This window comes from Lepidochelys kempii, chromosome 10 (assembly GCF_965140265.1).
Source record: "Lepidochelys kempii isolate rLepKem1 chromosome 10, rLepKem1.hap2, whole genome shotgun sequence".
Taxonomy (NCBI): Eukaryota; Metazoa; Chordata; order Testudines; family Cheloniidae; genus Lepidochelys; species Lepidochelys kempii.
In genome coordinates this window covers 24470275-24493321 of record NC_133265.1, presented here as the reverse complement: position 1 = coordinate 24493321, position 23047 = coordinate 24470275, and the positions used below count along the sequence as shown (strand labels likewise).

General features: G+C 38.5%; 1 protein-coding gene across 2 annotated transcripts in view; it reads right to left on the bottom strand.

The window, feature by feature from the left end:
* GRIN2A (glutamate ionotropic receptor NMDA type subunit 2A) overlaps positions 1-23047 on the bottom strand; it is a 296277-nt gene that overhangs the window by 62496 nt on the left and 210734 nt on the right. For both annotated transcript variants that reach the window (XM_073362474.1, XM_073362473.1), the window contains exons 5-9: positions 20378-20583; positions 16961-17129; positions 16684-16837; positions 14088-14213; positions 10227-10456 (exon numbers count right to left, since the gene is read on the bottom strand). In XM_073362474.1, the coding sequence (XP_073218575.1) occupies positions 10227-10456; positions 14088-14213; positions 16684-16837; positions 16961-17129; positions 20378-20583 (885 nt within the window). The remainder of the gene's footprint in view (positions 1-10226; positions 10457-14087; positions 14214-16683; positions 16838-16960; positions 17130-20377; positions 20584-23047) is intronic.

Genomic DNA, 23047 nt, shown 5'->3' with positions numbered 1-23047 from the left:
GGACAGGTGATATGCCATTGCCAGCCACGCTAAAAATACAACCCTCAAATAAAGTCCTCACCATACTCATGCTCTTATTTTCTGTAAGTTTTCGGGGAGATTTTGCACAAGAGACAGCATAGGATGCAAGGAGCCTTCCCTATCATTGGCCTCTGGCACAAGGGACCACAAAGACTGTACCAGACTAGCACCTGCAGCCTGCTTGCCAATCCACAGGGAGAGGGCAAGGTCAAAGGGAGGGAAATTGGCTTGAAACAGTGCAGCTCCCTTCATGTGGATGGAAGTTCATTCTGCACCCTTTGAAAAGTGCAGCAGTAGCTGCCTTGTCTCCCTGAACAATGCCTTTGACAATCCCTGTTGGGATAGTGCATACCCAAACCCAGCCCGGACCTTTGACTTAAAGACAAAAGTAATTCATTTATGAGCCTGGGGTTGGTGGCTTACTGGCAGCGAGGAGTTTTTTCAAACAGACTCTGGATAGGGTTATATAATGGACAAGCTATGGAGCTAGGAAAGACAGAATGGACAGGCATCACACTGGGAATGTTTCAGTATTTCCATGGCATTAACAGTAGCTCTTTGGGCTTTTGGGTTGCAGACCGAGTAAACATTTGGATAACATTGTAAGGAAATGTTACCAGAAGTGAAGGTTAATCAAAATGTTTTGTTAAAATTGGCCCTAAACTCAAGTAACTTGACTAATGAGGAATTTTAATTTAATATGACTAAAAGCAATTAATTGTGGGAAAGACATTATCTAGGATCCTCACTCCACAGTTTCAATGGTAAAATGCTCTTTGTATTATTTCTGTAAAGTTAGAGTCCCAATCCACCCCCCATATAGTGCGAGAGTCAGCCAATATTCATTTATACAGCACTTGCTTCCTTTGGGCCACAGAGGTAGTGCTTTCTTTCATAAATTTTGCTCTTGGTACAGCAAGAATTCCCAGGGTCCAATGCCAACTGTGAGACAGACTGCAAATAGGCTTGCCTATAAACTATTTGGTATAGGAACATTTTCACTTCTGTCAAACCTTGGCTTTAGACTCAAAATAGTTTCTTTATTGCAGTATATTTTTCATGGGATGACATTGCAATTGAATACTTCATTTTAATTAAGGCTATGGCAAACTAGAATGAAAATAACTTTATTTCATTTAATTTTGTTGCAATATGCTTCTTCCTGTATATTTCTATTTGCACATTCACACTGCTTTCCTGTTTAAAGGATTATTTCCCTACCTTATCTGTGCCAGTTGATTCAGGCTTACCCTAAAATCAGACATTTACACTTTAGTTCATACTTTGTGTAACTGGTTTCTTGCTCTCTCCTTTCTGCATTTTGTAAGCAGAATTGAGCCAAATTCTGCTCCCGGATATATGCCCACAGCTTCCATACATGTCCGTGGGAGTCAAATTCTGAGGGGAGAATTAGGTCCAGGTATTTATTTGACTTATAATTAGTGTCTTAAAATTAGTATGACTAGTTCCTCAAGTACTAAGGCTGGTTTAATTTCCTGGTCAAAAATGTTCAGATTTGAAAATTTCAATGAAATTTTTTTGCTGTTATTGGAATAATTGAAATTTTTTGAAAATTCAAATTTGATGAGTTTTTGCAAGCTCTACTCATAGTACTAATGTATAAAAGCAGAGTTGGAAAAAAGTGAAAAAGTTGTTTGAATGCCTTGGTGACTTCTCAAGAAGTTTTGCTCTATTTTCACTTTTCATGAAGATCCATATGAGCAAAGCTGTCTTCATAGGATTGTTTGCAGAATGAATTTCAGACTGACAGACAAAATTCAATTCCAAAACATTTATTTAGGGCAGAAATGGCTTATAAAGTACAGGTAATTCAATCAAAGAACAGAATAAATAACATGTGACTTAGGAGACCAATCAGACAACTCAAATACTGAAATGCTAATATTAAAACTCAAACGAAGCAAATCGTTCAAGAAGAATCCATAGGCTGGACTTTATTGCCACAAAACATTCAACCAAGTATTGCTAGCCAAGAGCAAATTCTTAAAGGAGTTAAATTTTTTTAGAAATGATGGTCTGTTCATGCTCTGCAAACAGGAAAAGAGCTAAATGCAATGAATAAATGCACTGCAAATAGTTCCCCAGCTCTAAGGAGGAATTTGAAAATTTCAATGATACTTTTAATAATATCTATTGTATGAACTGACATAGGTTGGAGTGAGCATATAGGACCTGTGATTGCATCAAAGATCCACGAAGCATGGGTTTGAGAAGGCAGCAAAAAGCCTCACTTCTGGCAAGTCTTGCTTTTAGACTCAAGTTCTCATATATTTTCAATCATTCTGAAGCACCCTGATGGGAATTGGAATATATGGTAGCTATCAGGATGCAATTTTCAGTATTTTCAGCTCTTTTTTATTGTTAATAAAAATCTCTAAATTAAATGCAGAAAACTTCCATTTTGATTGTAAACGGACATTTGCTATTATTCAAAAGGCTATCAATCCATTCTTAACTCCCCATATTATGCCTGCTTCTAGCACTGCAGCATATACAGTAACCAAAACCTCTCATCCACTGATCTAGGACCCCCATGACACATGTATAATGGTCTGAGCTGAGAGAATAGTCTTATTCTCATTTTTATAGTTTGTTTTTATCTATATGCCTTTCTGCTCCAGATGATTTCATCCAAGTGACTGATATCAGGCCTGCATGATGATACCCACATTTGAACTCTCTTCCTTCTCAAACACCACAGTAGAGACGGATTCCAGATATGCTGCCATCAGTCTATTTCTTACCAGTGCAGCACAAAGTGGAATTACAAAAAGTATCGTTAAAGTCACGGCTATCAAAAATTCATACAGAAGCTTTCATCTGACAATTCTGATGACACTCTGTGGGAATGTCTCTGCTGCAGCTGGGAACATGCCTCCCAGCCCAGGTAGACAGACACTTGCTAGCTCTTGTCAAATTACCATACTAAAAATAGCAGCATGGTCACTGCAGCATGGGCTAGTTACCTGAGTATAGACTTGGGGCATCTGGTGGGCTTGTACCTGAGTGACTAGTCTGTGCCACTACTTATGCCGCAACGTTCACATCACTATTTTTAGCACACTAGCTCAGGCAGAGCTCGTGCATATTTCTCTACTCAGGCTGTCTATGTAGACGTATCTTGTGTTGTTTTAATAGCAAGTGGAAGGGGCAGGACAAGGAGAGAGGGCACCGGGCAAAACTTCATTGGTAAAATCCAGCCATTTCGATTTTTTTTAATTAGGGTGGTTACAAATGGACTGGTGAACGAACCTTAAAACCAGATAGGATCTGTGGTTTTAAGGATATTTACTTTGTATATTTTGACATGTGATTTTAACAATTTGTGTTTTAATGGTTTATACATCTTTAACATTTTGAATTTTAATATCTACCACAATTAAGTAATTATTGACTGACACCCCCCAATTTCCCACATCTGCGAACATTTAAATCAATAGCAAAGTTTAAAAATGATTACAAATAAGCACCAATATTATCCATTGAAATTATAAAAAGAAAATCTAATTCTGCCATGCCTACCTATAATAAGGGCAATCGAGCTATCATCATCTCTCTTCTCCATAGGTCTCTTATCATGTCTGGAGCATTTAATGGGTCTTAAAGTCTTGAAAATTTTGAAGTTATTTTTTGTATGTTTAATATGACAATGGGGCTCAGAGACCCTGAAGAGGATTGGGGCCCTGCTGTACTAAGGGCTCTGTACATACAGAGAAGTAGACATAAACCAGACATGACATTCTAGAAATTCATGAGCAACTACACAGTGCTGATCATCAGCTGGGCTTGTAAAAAGAAAACTTTTAAACAAACTGAACAATGTCAATTTCTGAAATATAGGTGCCAACTTCTAGACAAATAGTATAATGTCAGTCTCTAAAATACAATCTCCAAATTATGCTCAGACCTGTACACATGCACTGAAGGGCAGGGCTTCTCCATCACATCCACACAGAGCTAGCACTCAAAGGAAGTGGGCCTATGACTAACAGTACCTATTTGTGCTGACCCAACCCACCCAGTGGTGATTTTTCTGGCCAAGGCTACAGCACACTGGGATACTTACACTTGGGCATGGGAGGGAAGTCTTCACTACATCTTACAAAAGAGATTGCATGACCTGTAGAAATCTGGGCTCTCCTTCTCCCCATCTCGTGTCTGTTGTGCAAGGCCAGTTACATGCAGTCCCTGAGCACAAGCCCCATATGGAACTAGCAACCACAAAGGCAGTGTGGTCACAAACTAATGGAGCCACCAGCCGTGGAGGAGACCACATGCTAGAGCCCCTTAAGGTGCCCATCAGGAAAAATACCCATAATTTTCTACTGTTGTTCAATAATCTTCCCCATATTTTTTTAAAAAGGCATCCTGTGGTATAATAAGTAACAGCTGCTCAGAATGCCAACCTTTTGCACTTACTTTGTGTTTATACAAAAAGTACACCGAGGCTTTTAAAAATCCTTTTAAATAAAAAAGGATGTCAAAACATAATTTCCTCTTTTCTTCTAACCTCCTGGAGCATTGTGAAGAAATTTCTGAACACCCACTTCCAGTACATTTCTGTGCGGGTACTTCTGGTGCGACAAGAATCACATGGAATTCAGTGACTCATTTACAAGATTGCTAAAGAGAAGGGAGTCACAAAGGTCTCAAAGCCGAGGACAACGGTAAATTGCCTGTCACCATATATTTAGCAAAAGAAAGAGGAGGAGGAGGGAGAAATAAAACATTCCTTGGATGGGAAGTTATTGAATGTTGAGAGTCAGGGACAACTGCTCAAAAGAGGGATAGGTTTTTCCTGACTCTCCTCTATAAATACATCACCAAGGGAACTGACAGTAACAACCCCGTGCCTGGCTGGGATCACTTCATTGCAGTGACAATATTGACAAAGGAGCTTGACTTTTCAATTGTGACTAGAGAAAACAAAACAAAACAAAACAGTATTGATTCACCAGCCAAGAATTCATAGTGAAGTGGATTTATGAGTTTCTTTATGTCCATCTCTTAACAAATACAGAATTATAGAGCATCTCTTTAATGGGTCTTTAAAACTACTAGAGTTTTTCTTCAGCTCATTATGCAGTGTCCATTTGAACTGAGTTTCAGGGTTGGTTGGTTCCTCTCCCATGGGCCCCTCCTTCCCCCAATCTAATCTTGCTGAGGGTCTTAATTCTCTAAAGAAAACCACTAATGATAATTCCTGGACTATTATATGAAAAGCATTAGGGAATCTTATCAATGAGTGCCAAAAGGGCCAGAGAGAAAAATATATTTATTTTAACATGATTAGGATTATTGCCCTCATAACCCATGATTACTTGTTTTAAACACTAATTATTTTAAATCTTTAAAGTCTGAGAACATTTCAGGAAGCAGGAGGTGGGAGGAAATGTATGTATCTAAAAGAACATCTTGAAGCAATCTTTTATTTTTCAGGATTTCTAGATACTTTTACAAATTCACTGAAAAGATGTGGCTCCTCTTTTACTTAATATTTATTGGTTAGGAAGAAGGGAATCTAAAGATTGTAAAATCAAAATCATGTCCATAGATTAAGTACATTTTTAGTAGCAATATGGAAAGGAATTACTGGCATTTTCTGGCTAAAGATTTATTTATTTTTTGGGGAGGAGTGGGGGAAGGGAAGGACAAAACCCATAGAGAAAATCACAGATCTACTGAAATCACTAGCTGATGGCCAAGACCAGTGACATGTATATTACCCATTGCCTATATATTGGCCAGAACTTTGAATCTAAGATCTTTTGACTCTTTCAGTTCCAGGTTGCACCAAAAGCGGGATAAGGAGTGGAGTGGGGAGAGCAGCTTTTTCCAGTTCCATTTTTTTTCCTCAAATGAAAAATGTCATTTATCTGTCTCACTGTTAATTATTTATACTATTTAAAATAAAAGTATCTTTAAGGAACTTCTTTACATTCTTCCAAAAAAATTTGAGACACTATGACTTTATGAGAACAAAATTAGTCCTGCTCATTCTGTTTCTTATCAGTCTTTCCTATGGCCATCTACATAGGCTGCATTTAACTCTTTCTAGCTCTGAAAATTCTGGGGATTGTTCAGGGCCTGGGTATGAAATGTTCAGGGCCTGGGTATGAAATGCAGCTATTTAAGCTGTTGCGTTCCCTTTACATGTTCATTTCTCATAATCCAAGTATTTGGGTACAAATCCTCTGTCCTGTCTCCGTAAGAGCAAAATGAGAAAGCACACCATACTGCTCAAAATTTAACATGAGATTTGATCAAAAGGTACTGTACTAGGAAAAGCTGCTTGCATGAACACCGTGGGACACAGTGTCACATTTATGAAGATTTACACATCAACAACAGAGCGCTATCACAAAAACACATCTGCTACATATCACCCTCTCACTCTTTCCATTTTAAGAAAGGGAAACATAAAAATGTCTGCATCAAATATTTCTTGTGTTGCAATTTAAAATAATTTCTCTTTTTCCCTGTTCCCATCACTGGGAACAGGGAAAAAGGTTATGGTTTTGTAAGTTAATTACATTGTTGGTACTATTCTTAGAAATAGTCTTCAAATGTTCTACCTTTAACAAAATACATATTGCATGTCTTCATGGTGCAATTTTTCATCCTTCTAAACCTGTACAGAAGTATCTGTTTTATCTAAAAGGGAAAAAACGGTTACTTACCAGTATTGTCACTGTTGTTCTTCGAGATGTGATGCAGATGTGTATTCCATGTAGGTGGGCGCGCACCCAGCACATGGAAGCCAGAAAATTATGGCTAGCAGTATCTGTAGGGATGGCACTTGTGCCCTGTGGCTATAGCCCCGTCCCCTGGGGATATAAGGGCAGCACCACCCTAGCCTCTCTCAGTTCCTTCACACTGATCATCAAGAGTGCAGGCTCCAATGCAGAGGGGATGGAGGCTGGATTGTGGAATACACGACCACATCACAATACAGGTAAGCAACCATTTTCTCTACTTCGAGTAGATGCAGCCATGTATTCCATGCAGGTGACTCACAAGCAGTACTCGCAGGAGCCTTTTTAAATAAAGACTGCAGAATTTGCATCAGATCTGGATGCAATAGTAATACCACAGTGGTTTGTAAACAGATGTACAGAGGACCAAGTAGCAGCTCTGCAAATGTCCATCATAGGAACATCAATTAGAAACATCATCAGTGTTGCCTGGCCCCATGGAATAACCACACACCCTTTGAGGAGGTGCAGTCTGAGGTACTCATGCTGTCATGATACAGGAAGTTATCCACCTGGAGATCATCTGTGAAGAAACTGCTTGCCCCATCATTTGGTCTGCACATGACACAAACAGATGAGATGAAGAATGGAAAGGTTTAGTCCTATGCAGGTAAAAAGCTAAACATTGCCTGACATCCAGTGTGTGAAAATGCGGCTCATGTGGAGTGGAACTCAGCTTAGGGAAGACCACTGGTGAATATATCACTTGGTTCAAATGAAACTGAGAAACCACTTTAGATAAAAATGTAGAGTGTGGCCGCAGATTTACATTGTCTTTGGAAATTGCACATAAGGCAGCTCTGCTATCAAAGCATGCAACTCACATACTTGCCTTGGAGAGGTTATCACCACAAGGAAAGTGGTTTCCTGACACAAGAGAGAGAAAGAAGAAGTCTCAAGAGGCTTGAACAGAGGCCCCATAAGAGCCGCTGAGACAATATTAAAATCCCACAAAGCAACCAGTTATTTCACTGCCGGATGGAGATGAGTGACTCTTTTCAAGAACCTCACTGCCATGGAATTTGAAAACACTGTCTTCCGTCGGATGGGTGGATAAAATGCCAAAATTACTGCCAGGTACACTCTCAACAAACTAAGTAAAAGACCAGAAGACTGAAAGTGTAACAGGTATGCCAAGATGTCTTGGATATAAGCCATCTTCAGCTGAACTCCCTGAGCTAACAACCACATTGAGAACCTATTTGGTCAAATAGGCCACTCTGATGGAGGGCTTTCTGCTGTTAAGTAAGATTTGCCAGACGGCCTTCAAACATCGTTCCTCATCATCATCTAAACATGCAGCATGTTTAGATGATGAGAGGCAAGGAGCTGAGTGCTGGATGCAAAACCTGACCACGATCCTGAATCAGGAGGTTGGGATGAATATGAAGATATATGGGAGGGCCATCCAGTAATGTGAGGAGGTCTGATAACTAGCACTGTCTTGGCCACAGGATAGCAACGAGAATGAGCTTGGCACGATTCAGTTTCAGTTTGAGAATGACCTGCAGATGATCAGAATTGGAGAAAAATCATACAGGGGTGTATACCGGAGTGCTAATTTCCAGCTCAGAGCCCAGACTGAGACCCCTTCAGGAGCAAATCGTCTGGAATTTCTTGCTGTCTCTTGTGGTGAACAAGTTGATTGTTAGAATGCCCCAAACTGCAAAGATGGATGGCAGGATGTTGGGCTTCAGAAACCACTTGTGATTCAGGGAGAAATTTCTGCTGAGGTGATCTACCAGGTGTTTCTGGATCCCAGGTAAATGACTGGTCACAGGGCTAATGTTTTTGCTGATGCAAAACTGCTAGAGCCTAATTGCCTCTTGACACAGCATGCTGGAGTGTGATCCCCGTTCACATAATACATCACAGTGGTATTGTCAGTAGAGATGTGCACTGCTGAGTACCTGATGTGATCTTAAAAGGCCTGACAAGTATTGCAGATGACACAAAGCTTCAGGACATTGATATGCAGACATGCTTCCTGTTCTGACCACAGGCACTGAACTTTTAGTGACCCCAGATGTGCTCCCCACAGAGGCATCAGTGACAATAGTCCTGGTCACTGGGGACCAAGTGAAAGGAATGCTCTGGCACATATTGCCCTGAACCATCCACCACCACAAGGAGTCCAGAATCAGTGGAGGATTCCAGTCTGCCCAAGGGATGACTATTTTGATGATAGACTGACGTCAGCCATATTTGATGAAGGCGAAGTCTAGCTAAGTCTGTGTGCATGCAGCCATATGGCCTAGCAACCTCAGGCATACTTGGGCTGTGGTTGAGACTGAAATTCCAGACATAGATGTAAAACTGCATGGAATTAGTCAGCCAGCAGAACTGCTCTCAAACTTGTAGAGTCCAATGAACTTGATTATATGAGTTGGAACCAATGTTGACTTCGCACAGTATGGTACTGGTTAGCACTCCTCTTTGGAAGAGTCTCTCTGAGTCCTGGAGTGGTCTCAAGTATCTTATGGGACCTCTTCCTCGCTGCCCCAGAAAAGGGAGAATGATTCCTCTTCTTCTTGGGGGAAACAATAGGGTCTGAAAGTGAAGCAGCAGCACTTGCCAGTTTGGAAGGCAACTGCTGATCAGATGAGGGCTTGGTGCTGAAGTTGGCGTCCCGGCCTACTCCAGAAGGTGCTGCTTCAGCCATAAGTCTCTGCCACCTGAGTCCTCTTTTTGAATGATTTACAGCTGGAACACCATTCCTTAATGTGTCCCTTACGGAGACACAAGCACTTTGTGTGGTAATCACCATTGGGGATGGCCCCCACATGATGGATAATGCTTGAACCCCGGTGAGGGTATCACACAGGGCAGCCAACTACTCAGCCTAAGGTACTACTATCTAACTCTTACGTAGAGAAAACACTCACAGAAAACGGAGACCAAAATGTGAGGTGAAAACACCAGTCAGCTCCGATTCTAGCCACCGGCGGTGAGAAGGAACTAAGAAGGGGTTGGAGTGGTGCTGCCCTTATCCAGTAAAGGGAGAACCTAGCACCGGGGTGCGAGCGCTGCCTCTACATGTACTGCTAGGCAAAATTCTCCAGCTTCAGTGTGCTGGGCACATGCACACCTATATGGAATAATACACAGCTGCATCTACTCAAAGAACATGAGTTTAATGACTCACACAGCTTAGTTTCACATGACTTCATTTCACTGCATATTTTTCCTTCAGAAAAAAAATATAAAGCCTCTATAAAAAGAGATTTATATGTTTTTTTTATTATTATTTGGACCCTGGGCTTTTAAATAAAGAAATAAGTTTAATATGAAATCACATAGTTTCATTGAAAGCAGCGGTTGCAAGTTTGTATCTTGATAGGGACTTTTAGCATCTAGCATATCCGATTAACTGAGTACAATGAATTGGAAAATGGAGATTGGGTCTCTTTTCAGAACTTGAACACCTACCTTTTTATCACTTAGCCCAGTCACCTGGTCAACAAATTCCTCTTGAATCATAAATGCAGCCAGGTTGGCAGTGTAGCTAGCCAGGAAAATGACAGCAAAAAAGGCCCAAACTGACACCATGATTTTACTGGTTGTCCCTTTCGGGTTTTGAACAGGCACAGAGTTGTTGAACACCAAGCCCCAGAGCAACCACACTGCTTTTCCAATGGTGAAGGATGGCCCATGGGGAGCTGTAATTGCAAAAGGCACAGTCGTTTTAGTTTTACTTGACTGCAGTTCAATTGGGTTAAAATACAATATATATTAACAAAATACTCTCAGATAGGTGGTTTAAATCCTTTCAGTATGAACCCATTATATTCCTGATGGAATAATTTCAGTTCTTTAACCACTGTACTGAATACTGTAATTGCAGTTCTTTCCATATTTGTTAACACATTATTCCAACATTTTTCAAGGTAGAGTTTACCCAAAATCAATTTTAAAATGAAAATTGAAAACATGCACTGTAAGTTTGAGTTTGGATGAGATGCAAAGGAAGGGGGGATATCTCTCTCACATAAACTTACGCCACAGTATTTACCATACTGCTAGTCTAATATGGCAATCAAAATTTAAAATGCAATACATTGGGATGAGTGTTTTATAAGTAAATACAAATATTTGTTATATTATTCAAGACTTTGTCCTCTCTGCTCTATATTAATGACGCTTCTTGACATTATAATCTCTACTGATTAGTTTAATGCAAAGCCTTTCCCACTTAATTATTTACATTCAGAAAATTAAATTCTGAGCTGAATAGTTTAATCACAGTTAAGAAAGTTTCCATTCTGAATAATCATTAAGGCCCATAGTCAGCAAGGTTTTTCAGCATGTATTTAACTTAAAGCACGCGTAGTCCCATTGACTACTACAAGGAACTGCTGACATGCATCCTGTTAGGCACATGTTAAGTACCTTATTGAATCAGGGCTAACAGGATACATTCTCTCCTCAAAATGCACAGTTAGTTCCCACTTTGATTAGAGAATTAGATTACCGGGAAGAATCTGACCCAACCAGTCACGTTTTTAATCAGTTTTGATTTTTCACTTCAGATGAAAGATGTGGGAAAAAATGGCCAACATAGAACCCCTATACTCAAACAGAAAGAGAAGTGGGCCAGCAAGGATATTATCCATTTAAAAATCATTTACTTGTATAGCCCTGTGTCAATAGGCTACTAGAAAATTCGATTTAATTAGAGCTGAGTAGGAAACGTTTCCTGTCCTGCAAGAAGTTTTGAAATGTAGAAAAATTTTCACAAAAAGTCAAAATCTCAACTTTTGCAAACCTAAAATTAAAAAAAAAAATCAGATCAATCAAAATGTTTCATTTTGATTTCAACTTTTTATATTATAAATTAACTTACATTTGTCAACACAATGTTTTGAACCCTCCAAAAAAATCAAACATTGTTTCAAAAAATGGCAACATGGGACATCACTATAATTTCAAAAAAACTTTTCCTTCTATTTTTCTTTAAACTGGAAACTAGCTAACACTGACCTTTCCTGCAAACAGTTTCAGATTTAGAGAATCTGGGTTTCCTAATGCAAAAACAATTGAATCAAAAAATTCCTAATCAACACTAGAATTAATAGTACTTGCTTGACTTGCTTTTTTTGAAGTCTGATTTACAAGAATTAATTTCATTAATTTCTAATGCTATCAACCATTTTAAACTCTTAAACAATATACAGAAATATTGAAAGGAAAACAAATAGAATGTAAAAGAAACATTCTAAAGCAATAAACTCCCACTCACACAATGGGTATGCACTTAATTTATACTCTCATTTCAACAGAACTCTTCCTTTACTACAATGTTAATTTTTGATGTTACATTCAAACAGAATGACTTTTGAAAAGATTATCTGCTTCCCTGACTGCAGTGGCACTATAAGAATATTGTGCAATAAATATATGTAATGGAACTGACTTTTGGATTATGAAAGCACCTTTGAAGGCCATTAAAGGCTGAGCTGATAGCGTGGATAAAATGTACTTTATGAGCAGTGGAGACAAGAAAAGCATAAGCCATTCAAGAAAAGTGAAGCTGGGTATAAAAGCTGAAGTTTAGGTTTTTTATCATTGTTCTTTTTGTCACTGGAAGCTGAACTACTATGGGGCCTGATCCTGCAACCCTTGCTTCTGTGAGTAGGACAATCCAACAAAAATATCCTCATGGTTCTAAGACTCGTGTAATTGGAATCAATGGAAGGACTGGCATAGCTTCAGTGAAGATGGAAGGATGTGGCTTATGACTCGTGCTACTTCTCTGTAGATGAATACTTAAAAAAATGCTACATTAAATCATTTGGCCTTCACAAGGTATGGTGTTTAATGTTCTCAGAAACCAGGAATGTATACTACCGAGAAGGCTCCAGGATTTTTAGATAATTATATAGTGACATCTGTTTAATTTTACATGGCCTGATTTTCAAAGGCATCAAATCAGGTTCAAATCACTGGGACCTCAGGACGTCACGCCCGCTTTATTTTAATGTTACATCAAGGGTGAAGATCCTTGCTCATCAGCAGATGTATGACTGTTATACAACATGGTTTTTCCTCTGCAAATAACATTCATAACACTTAATATATTGAGATAAATGATGACTATTAAATCTATTAGGGTTTGTTAATATTTTATAAAGATGGAACTATGAAAACTACATGACATCAAAGACTTAGGTAAATGTGGCTAGGTGGAAAGAGTGGAAATATTGCCCCAAACTGCTTCTTTTACCTGTGGTTTTCATAGGGAATCTCTTCAGAAAATACATTCTAAATTCTTTTGAGAAAAACCCAGAAGAAAAATGTCATATGTTCCTAAAAGTTTATTAACCATGCATATTTAGAATTCACCAAAGAAGTGGGTAATCTACCTACTTTCTCAACTGCTTATAAAAGTATCCATCGTCATAGTATCTGAGCATCCTGACAGACCTATGACACACACTAGAAGATACTGTCAGCATATAATAGTCCCCATGGTATTCCCCGAGTTGAAAGATGTTTAACTATAAAATAAAGTATGTGTGATGTAGTGAGTTAAAAAAATTAACCTATTAAACTGAAAGTAAAATAACAAAGTTAGATGCACAGCATAAATGCTTACAAGAAATATTGATTCTTGGGGCAAAAATGCAACTAAAATAGTTTAATTGAAAAAGGTACATTCCCTTTTCAAATATAATAATTTGATGTAGTGGTATATTTTGAAATAATCAAATATTTTTGGAAATAAGGGAGCAAGTTCAGCATACAGCTGTGCACACTACGTTGTAAGGAACGTGGCCCTTCCAAGCTTCCCCTTTCAGAGCTGAGCCTATTGCAAGGGAATCCTATCTTTTTCACAAGGACTGTATTAGATCCTGTTTAATCCCCATGTTTTTTAAAAATTACGTAGAAAACCGCACTAGTTTAGATCAGCGAGTTTGAATTCCCAGTCAATTCCCAGGAGTCAATGGGGGCTTGGAGTGCAAGGAAACTAGAATCAGACTCCTATGTGCTAAGATACAAATTAATTCCAAATATTTTCTATATCGATACTCTGGGCCTAGTTGGGTATCTTGACCACCACATTACTGCAGTGTGATTTTCCATAATATCACTCATTCACCAACTTCATTACACTATATTAATGTGAAACATGACAACACAAGCTCTCAACCAGATAAAACATTTTAGTTAAAAGTAAATGTTGTAGAGCTGTTCATATTGCTTCAATTTTATTGCTTGTTTTGAGAGGCGTGAGGGGAGAGAGGTGTGTAATTTTGCATAGTCCTTGATTTTGTAAAATGTAAAGCTTACCTTTCCCTTTTGCTAAGTTCCTGTTATATCCTACAGGACTAAAGTACTCAAATATAAAGACAGCCATGGCGGACACAATGAGAAGCATCACAAACATCATCACCCAGACAGAAGCACTAAAAGGCTCTGCAGCAAAACAGACAAGAGAAACAGAAACACAGTTCATTAAACCAGTCACAGCACAACAAGAATTCTAATGTCTAGCAACTGTTTGTAAATTAGTTTTTACCACCAAAACACTAGCTATGTAATGATATGTAACAAGAGGTCAGTTTGACTGGAAGACTGAAAGAAAGAGGGAAAACCTGCAACCTGTCCTTGATTGCTGCTTCTAAATAGGCTAAATACAATTAAAATAATAATTCATCTTAAAGTAGAGTTGCAATTCAAGAATGAAGGCTGCATTTTTCTATTTCACTGGGCAAAACCTGCACTCACATTGATCAGCAAATTTTAGTTTGATTTATCATATATCCACTGCTTTTTTGGTATTATATAAACATTTTTGTTTGTTTATATATTCAGTTATATGTGCCTATATAAACATGACCACTAAGGTCCTGATTCAGCTAAATCAGGGCTGAAGTACATATCCAACTCTCTCTCCCACACTTATCTTATCTAAGCCAAAGTGGAAGGAAAAAGAGGTAAATCTCTGACTTTACAGACAACTTTGAAGTTTTAAGGAAAACTTTTACCATGCTCAGAAAAGGGAAGGATTTACTGCCTGGAGAAGCAGTTTATACCCATAACTGTTACAAATATGAAGATTATCTTCAACTCTATTGAGGGTAGTAGAGTTAATCTATAATAATTTCTGTGCCTGTGACACATTAGGAGATATAGGCAGCTTGCTGCAGGGATAAGACAGGACAGGCCATTCACTCAAATGCCTCATGTAAGGGCATGTGACCACTGAACATGGAAGAGAGCTTTTTATTTTACTTTTTCCTCATCTTCCATTGAGCAGGCATCTCTACATGTTTCCACCACATGCAAAGATGGCCTTTCGCAAGTTATATCTTTAATCTCTGGAACAGGTTTTTTAAGGTAAGTAGCAGTAGTTTTTGTCTAGCTTCTTAGCAAGTGTAGCAATAATTTTGCTAAATCTGAATTACATGTTTTGAAAGATTATTTAGAGAGGGAGTGATGGACTGAGATTTATTTATTTAAATAAGATGGATCATACCCATCTGTAATGAGAATATTTTTGCTGGAATAGTGTAGCAAGTAAGCAAAACAACAAGAGTTTCTTAAGGGGTGTTGGAGACTTCCAGGTCAGTTTGGAAGTAGATAGACATAAGGGGAGCCCTTTTAAGAAACCCAGATTGTGTTGATAATAAATATTGTGTTATTTATTCATATATTTATATTTGTTTATTTATTCACATATATTTATATTGTGTTATTTATTCATATATATTCAATATTCATATATTAATTGGCGTAAGAGCTATGTAAAAATTAAAGGGGATTAGGATGTGTTTTTAAAGGTGAAGGAGTACTAAGAACCCAGAGATCATTTTAGATGTTGCTTTAAAAAAAAAAAGACATAGGCTGAATAAGTTTTAATTTGGGAGAACCTAGTTAAGATACAATTTGAAATACAGATCAGAGGAGATGTGGTCCAATACCAGAGAAGTTCTCTTAGAGGTACTGAAATGTCTCCGAATGTTTCTGATCAGAAATAAATATTAGACAGAAAACGTCCAAGACTGTCAGCAATACTACACCTCAAATTAAACTAGGTAAAACAGAAATAAGGAAAAGGGCAGAACAGGACAATGCAGCTAAGCTGGGCTATAAACAATAGTTTAAGCAGAATGTACTTAAATAATATAAACAGTCTGGCAATGAGGTGTAGAATTAAAAAATAAACAGAAGCAAACTAAAAAGAGCAAAAAGCAGCATCGAACAACAAATATAGAATAAATAACTAAGTGGATCTTCACATCACATATAGTTACATTATAATGGGCCCAACCCAGCCATGTGGTGTGCGAAGGATAGCAGGGGAGCCCCCAGGTGAGCAGCTAATAATAAAGCAGCCTCAGCAAAAGTTACAGGCTGGTGGGAAAATATTTTAGAAAAAAATTCGGTGTGTGTTAAATGATACCACCAAGTGCATAATTTGATTGGAAAGAAGAACATGGATTATTGAAAGGGAAGTAATGAACTTGAATTTAATCAAAGATAAAACCAGCAAAAGAAATGCTGTGGTGGATGTAACTTACCCACAGTAGTCGTGCTTACAAAGAGCTTTCCATTAGGAGGGATAGTGCTGATTCTCATGTTTAAATCTAAGGAATCTCTCCCAAAAAGATAGGAATGTTCTAAACAACAGGAACTTTTTAAGTGCAGTCAGTATTGATTTTCACAAAATACTTGTAAGATCTAGTTTGTATGACTATTGGTAAGATACATGTTTTGGGTGAGATCTGAGCTACCATTTGTAAAAGACCCTAAAACTTGGAAACATAACATAGCAAATAATGAGGAACAATGCAATCAGATTCTTGGTGATGTATAGCAAAAGCTCTCAAAGTCTATGGAAATGCAATTAAACTGATCTGGAAGGAGGAAAAAAAAAACATACCTAGAAATGCAGATGGAGAAACTGTGCCATTGCTCCTTGACACCATGACACTTATCCCAGTCTCAACAAATGGTACCGAAAAGTCAACCACTTCTGAACGCTCTTCATTAATTGTCAGAGAACCCACAGCCATAACTGCTCTCTGATAGACCACCTGATCCAGAAAGAGAAGAAACCACCGTTACCCACACATGGTATACCATATTTCTCCAAATGAATTCAAAAGACTTGTTTGCCGAGTTTTTACTTAAGAGTTCTTTTACCTAACAGAACTTACTTCACCAATCATTCCATTCCACACATTATTGACCTTTTTGCCATGCTTCCCATTGGTCACCAGATATAGGTCATATGTGAACTTCACAGTTCTAGATAACTTCTTCAGGATGTCAATGCAGAATCCCTTGCAACATTTCTTTATGTTAGTTCCTTCATTAGTTGAGTTGCTGTTAACATGAAAGAAAGAACCAACCAGTTCCGTTATGAAAAACAGAAGAGGCTACATACCAGCAAGTTTTACTGTATTTATCAGTAGACAAGTGGAATTCAAAAGTGAGACATACAGACAGTGTGGTAAAATTCTGCCATGCAATGTTTTGCTTCTTCATAAATTTGTTCAGCATTTACATAGGATGGTGATAGTACCTTATAAACACCATAGATAGATTTAATTAGCAATAGATTGGATTGTTTGGTATCACACTTCTGCCATGTATCTTATAAGACAGCTACAAATTCCTGTGACCAGTTTTACAAGAAGGGGATGGGTACCCACATAGCTGAAGGTAGCACTGGGTCCAATTTAAAACTACTGATGTACTTGAAATAGCACTCAGAAGAAAAGGGGACTTAACATACTGAGCTATAATATAAATATAATATAATATATAATAAATATATATTGGGGCTAAATTGGTCAGATAATGAACAAAAGAGGCTTAAATAAACTTTTTGCCATACTGAGAAGCAACTGATGAGGACCATTGTTGTCTTGGACCAATTTAGAAATAATAGTGCACACATGACATTTTATATGGTGTTAGCAGGTATTGCCAATAAAATCCTTATCTTTAAATGACTCAGCAGGATTAAACTGAGCCTTATAAATAAGCGTTACATAAATCAAAAGCATGTCTAGTACAAGGCTCATTTCAAACATATAATAATAAATAAAACCTAGTTCTTATAGAGAGCTTTTCATACATAAATTTCACACTACTTAAAGGGATGCAAGTGTCATTACCCCAGTCAGATGGGGAAACTGAAATATAGAACTGTAGTATCTTTTCCAAGATTATACAGAAGTTCAACGGTAGACCCTGCAATACAACAGAGGCCTCATAACTCCCATTCCATTAACCTTCCCACTGGAATATACTGTCCTCCTATGTAATGAGGTTTGTATGGACTTGACTAGAACCAGATGGGAAATTTTCAATTAATTCTTTCTCCTCAGAAAATGTCAATTACTCAAAACCAAATGTTTTCATGGAAATGCGTAAGTTTCAATGAAACTTTCATTGGAAAGATTTCTCATGTCCAGGGGAGGCTGGGAGTACGGGAGTGAGTGAGAGACAGAGACCAGCCAGAATAGCCAATAACCTGTTGGTGAGGGCACTCACTTGGGAGGTGTGAGACCCAAGTTCAGGTCATCACATGCCTTAACCAAGAGGCCACAGAGCCAGCCCCTCTCCCTGGTCCAATGAATATTTAATTATTTAGACAAAAGTGCAATAGCTTTTTGTAACAGGAGAGACACACACACACAAGTGGCTTCTTGTCATTTAGCACTTATGCCTTCCATTATGTAATTCTCCCACATGAAAGTTATATTAAATCATTACAATCCATTTTAATCTGAAAGTGAGGAGAAAAATCTCCTTGCAGTTCCAATAGGTGGCTCTGGGCCCCTGTATTTTGCCCTCTGGAAGTACACAGAATTCCCATCAGCATCAAGCAGAGTTCTGTGCATGCAGAGCAAGCAGAATAGCAAAACTCAGATCAGCCATGTGGATTCAAGAGGGGAAATTTCTCTTACATTTTACTTCAATGCACATTTCATGACCATAGCAATTTAGAAAAATGTGAGTGTTCTGACAGGCCATGTTGATGGGGTGTTCACCCACACTTGCCCTGAAAGGGTTAATGCAAGGTAAGAAGGAAGCCAGCTAACCAAACAGGCCACAGCTGAGGGCAATCAGGTGGTATAAGTAATCCCCTGGCTGAATAAGGGAGCCCAGCTGAGGAGGAAGGACCTGGGCTGAGTTTATCAAGCCAGGAAGCTGATAGCAGAGGGAGCTGCAGGGAAGCAGACTGCCCTCACTCCTTCAGAGAGGGGAGGTGTGTTTGCAGCTACAGTTACTCCCTGGGAAGAAGGAGCTGTGAAGCTGGCAAACCTGGGGAAGCAAAGAGGTAAGGAAAGGCCTGAGGGGAAAGGTGGTAAGGTGCAGGAGGGAACAGATCTTAGCTTCTTGATTAGAGGGTCCCTGAGCCAGAACTTGGGGTAGATGGTAGGCCCAGGTTCCCCTGCCAGCCACTGAGGAATTGGCACTGTGGGGTAATGAATGGGAAAACTGCCAGAGACTGCAAGCAAGGAAAGATTTTGATACCCTGGAAGGGGAAAATATATATAGCGACCTGGGTGGAAGGCCAAGCCACAAACAAGGAGAGAGAGAGTGTGAGCAGTAGGTTTGGTGTGCAAGGAGCAACAGAAGAGGCCCCGGACATGGAAAGAGCTAATCCCCACAGTAGCTTTGAGTGGATCCTGTGACGACATGGTAACCCTAAGGGTTTTGTAGGAATATATAAAAACAGCAACAACAAGTTTAGAGTCTGATCAAAGCCTACTAAAGTCAATCAAAAGACTTTAATTGATTTCAGGAGGCTCTGGATGAATCTGTATATAACACCATTCATCCCAGTATCTCAAGTAGTTCTACAAACATTGTTGAACCTCATAACATCCCAGTGAAGTAGGTAAATGCCATTATTATTACACTCATTTTGCACCTGCATAGACAGAGGCATGGCCTGGTTAAGGGCCTGATTCAACACCTATTGAAATCAATTAGATTTTTTTTCCCATTTAACTTCTATGGGCACTGGTTCAGCCTCGGTGACAAGCCCAATACTGCAGAGAAAGTCACAGGCAGAGGTGGGACTAGATCCTGGTAAATATGAGACACTGATAAGTACGACACACTGGCATTCTGTATCACAGAGCTTTCTTTATGGCATATTATACAAAAAAATGCATCTTTTCAATATCTGCCACTGTCAGAGGATTAATCGAATCAGTAACATTTCAACATGGCTGGACATTTTAAAATCAGTTTTAAAAGCTCATGTTAAATGATAACCTTTTCCCCAGTAGTGTAATCTATTTCCATATAACTCAATGACTAAGTCTTCATGATTTGAGAATTTGCTGTGAATTTATTATCAAGACACTGATTTAATGATTTACATAACATTAATCAGAAGCTAAAGTGTGTAACAGTCCAAATCATAACAAAGGAAAAACTTGTACAAAGACATGAATAGTGGGACAAAACAAAGAAATAGAGAAAACTGAAATATATTTAAAAAATGCAAAATAGGAGACATAAGGGAGAGAGTTGATGGGAAGAAAAAGAAGCTAAAGAGCAGGTGTATATGAAAACAAAAGTACTTCCCAAGAAAAGTTTGTACTTACTTAATTTTGACAAATTTACGGCATGGCACAGTATTTTTTACACAAGTTTCTGTCAAAGGATCCATATCCTCAACGATGACAAAGGGGGCCTCCTCCAGGGTAACAATACTCAAGTGGTTGTCATCAGGGTCACTGTCTGCGAAAGAACTAAATCTTGGCCATACGGAATATGTCAGGCTCAGAGTCTTGTTCTCCCATTTTCCCACCTGAAACATGGAGACACACACACTGCTGACATCTGCTTGCTTGGGGCTGTCGCTGTTTGAGATGTAACTTTTAGGGGAGTGGTACATAGTTGTAACAAACTATACTGGAAAGAGTCTTAATTTTCCATCAGAATTGGTTTAGAAATATTCAGCTGACACACTAAGAGAGAAACCAGTAGGGTCAAGTCAACTAAGGATACATAATTTTAAGAGGAAAAATGTAGGTAAAGGTCTGCTAGTCTCAATGACAACATTGATTTGTTATTTAAACCTTGGCTATAAGATTGTCAACATTTTGAAAATAATATTTTATGTTTGCACTACAGTAGCAATAGGCACCCCCAACTGTGCTATCTAAAACACATGCAATTGTCCCTGCTCCAAAGAATTTCCTATCTAGGAACAAAATGTACGTCTGTCAATTTTATATGAGTGTTATTGGCATAACTCTCTGAAACAAAACAATACTTACCATCACCTCTCCCCTTTAGGCATTCTTCAGCAAAATACACACCTCAAAGCTTGGCATTTTTATTAAGAATGCCACCTTCTAGGTAACAAATTAACACTAATACAATAGAGAGTTGTATTAAAGGGACTTAGCAACCAGCAGACAGGCCTCAATCTGGAAATCTCTGCAGTAGCATTCTCTGGGTATTACAAGTGTTGACTGATTATCAATTCATCAGAATATTATCCTTGTATAATAGGTGAATATAACTGAGCCGCTCAGTAATAGCAACCATAATGTAATTAAATTTAAAACCCTTGTAGGGGTAAAAATGCCTAAGAAGCCACCACAGTAGCATTTAACTTCATGGTACGCCCACAACCCCAAAAAGGGAAACTACACAACAATGACGATAAAAGGAATAGTCACAAGGGTGAAATGCCTGCAAGCTGCATGCAGACTATTTAAAAACACCATAATAGAGGCTAAAACTAAATGTATTGTTTCCTCTTCCACCTTTCCCCCCACCCCCCACCAAAAAAAAAAAAAACTGTAAGAGGACAAATAAATGCCACCATGGTTAGAGTAAAGAGAAGGTTTGAAGCAAGAAGGCATCCTTGAAAAATTGGAAGTCAAATCCTAGTGAGGAAAATAGAAAGGAGCATAAATTCTGGCAAGTAAAGTATAAAGGTATAATAGTGAAGGTGGAAAAAAATAAAAATAAAAATAGAGCAGATAGCTAAGGACACAAAAACTAACAACATTTTTGTTTAAATACATCCGAAGCAGGAAGCCTGCCAAATAGGCAGTGGGGCCCCTGGACGACTGAGGTGCTAAAGGAGCATTCAAGGAAGATAAGGCTGTTGCAGAGAAGCTAAATGAATTATTCGCATTGGTCTTCATTGCAGACAACGTGAGGGAGATCCCCACACCTGAGCCATTCTTTTTAGGTGACAATCTGAGGAACTGTCCAAGATTAAGGTGTCCTAATTGATAAATCAAACAGTAATAAGTCACCAGGACCAGATGGCATTTACCCAAGAGTTCTGAAGGAACTCAAATGTGAAATTGCAGCACTAACAACCCTGGAATATAACCTCTCTCTTAAATTAGCTTCTGTACCAGATGACTGATAACATAATCCTTATTTTTAAAAAGGATATAGAGCTGATCCTGACAATTACAAACCAGTAAGTCTAACTTCAGAATCAGGCAAATTGGTTGAAACTGTAGTAAAGAACAGAATAATCAGAGACACACACATGAAAACAATATGTTGGGGAATAGTCAACATGGCTTTTGTAAAGGGAAATCATGCCTCTCCAATTCTTTAAGGAAGTCAACAAACATGGGGACAAGGGTAATTCAGTCGATATAGTGTACTTGGACTTTCAGAAAGCTTTTGACAAGGTCCAACAACAAAGGCTCGTAGGCAAAATAAGCAGTCATGGGATAAGAGCGATCAGTACCTGGTCAGTTTTCACAGTGGAGAGAAGTAAATAGCAGGGTCCCTCAATGATCTGTACTTGACCTGTGCTATTCAACATATTCATAAATGATCTGAAAAAGGGATAACAGTGTGGTGGCAAAATTTGCAGACAATACACTTAAGTCCAAAGTTGACTGCAAACAGTTACAAAGGGATGTCACTAAACTGGCCAACAGAATGACAGATTAAATTCAGTGTTGATAAGTGCAAAGTAATGCCCATTGGAAAACATCATCCCAACTATACATATGAAAGGATGGGGTCTAAATTAGCTGTTCCCACTCAAGAAAGATCTTGAAAGCATTGTGGAAAGTTCTCTGAAAACATCTACTCAGTGTGCAGCAGCAGTCATAAAAGCTAACAAAATGTTAGGAACCATTAGGAAAGAGAGATAATAAGACAGAAAATATAATGCCATTATATAAATCCATGGTATGCTCACAACTTGAATACTGCATACAGTTCTGGTCACCTCATCTCAAAAAAGATATACTACAATTGGAAAAGGTACAGAGAAGCACAAC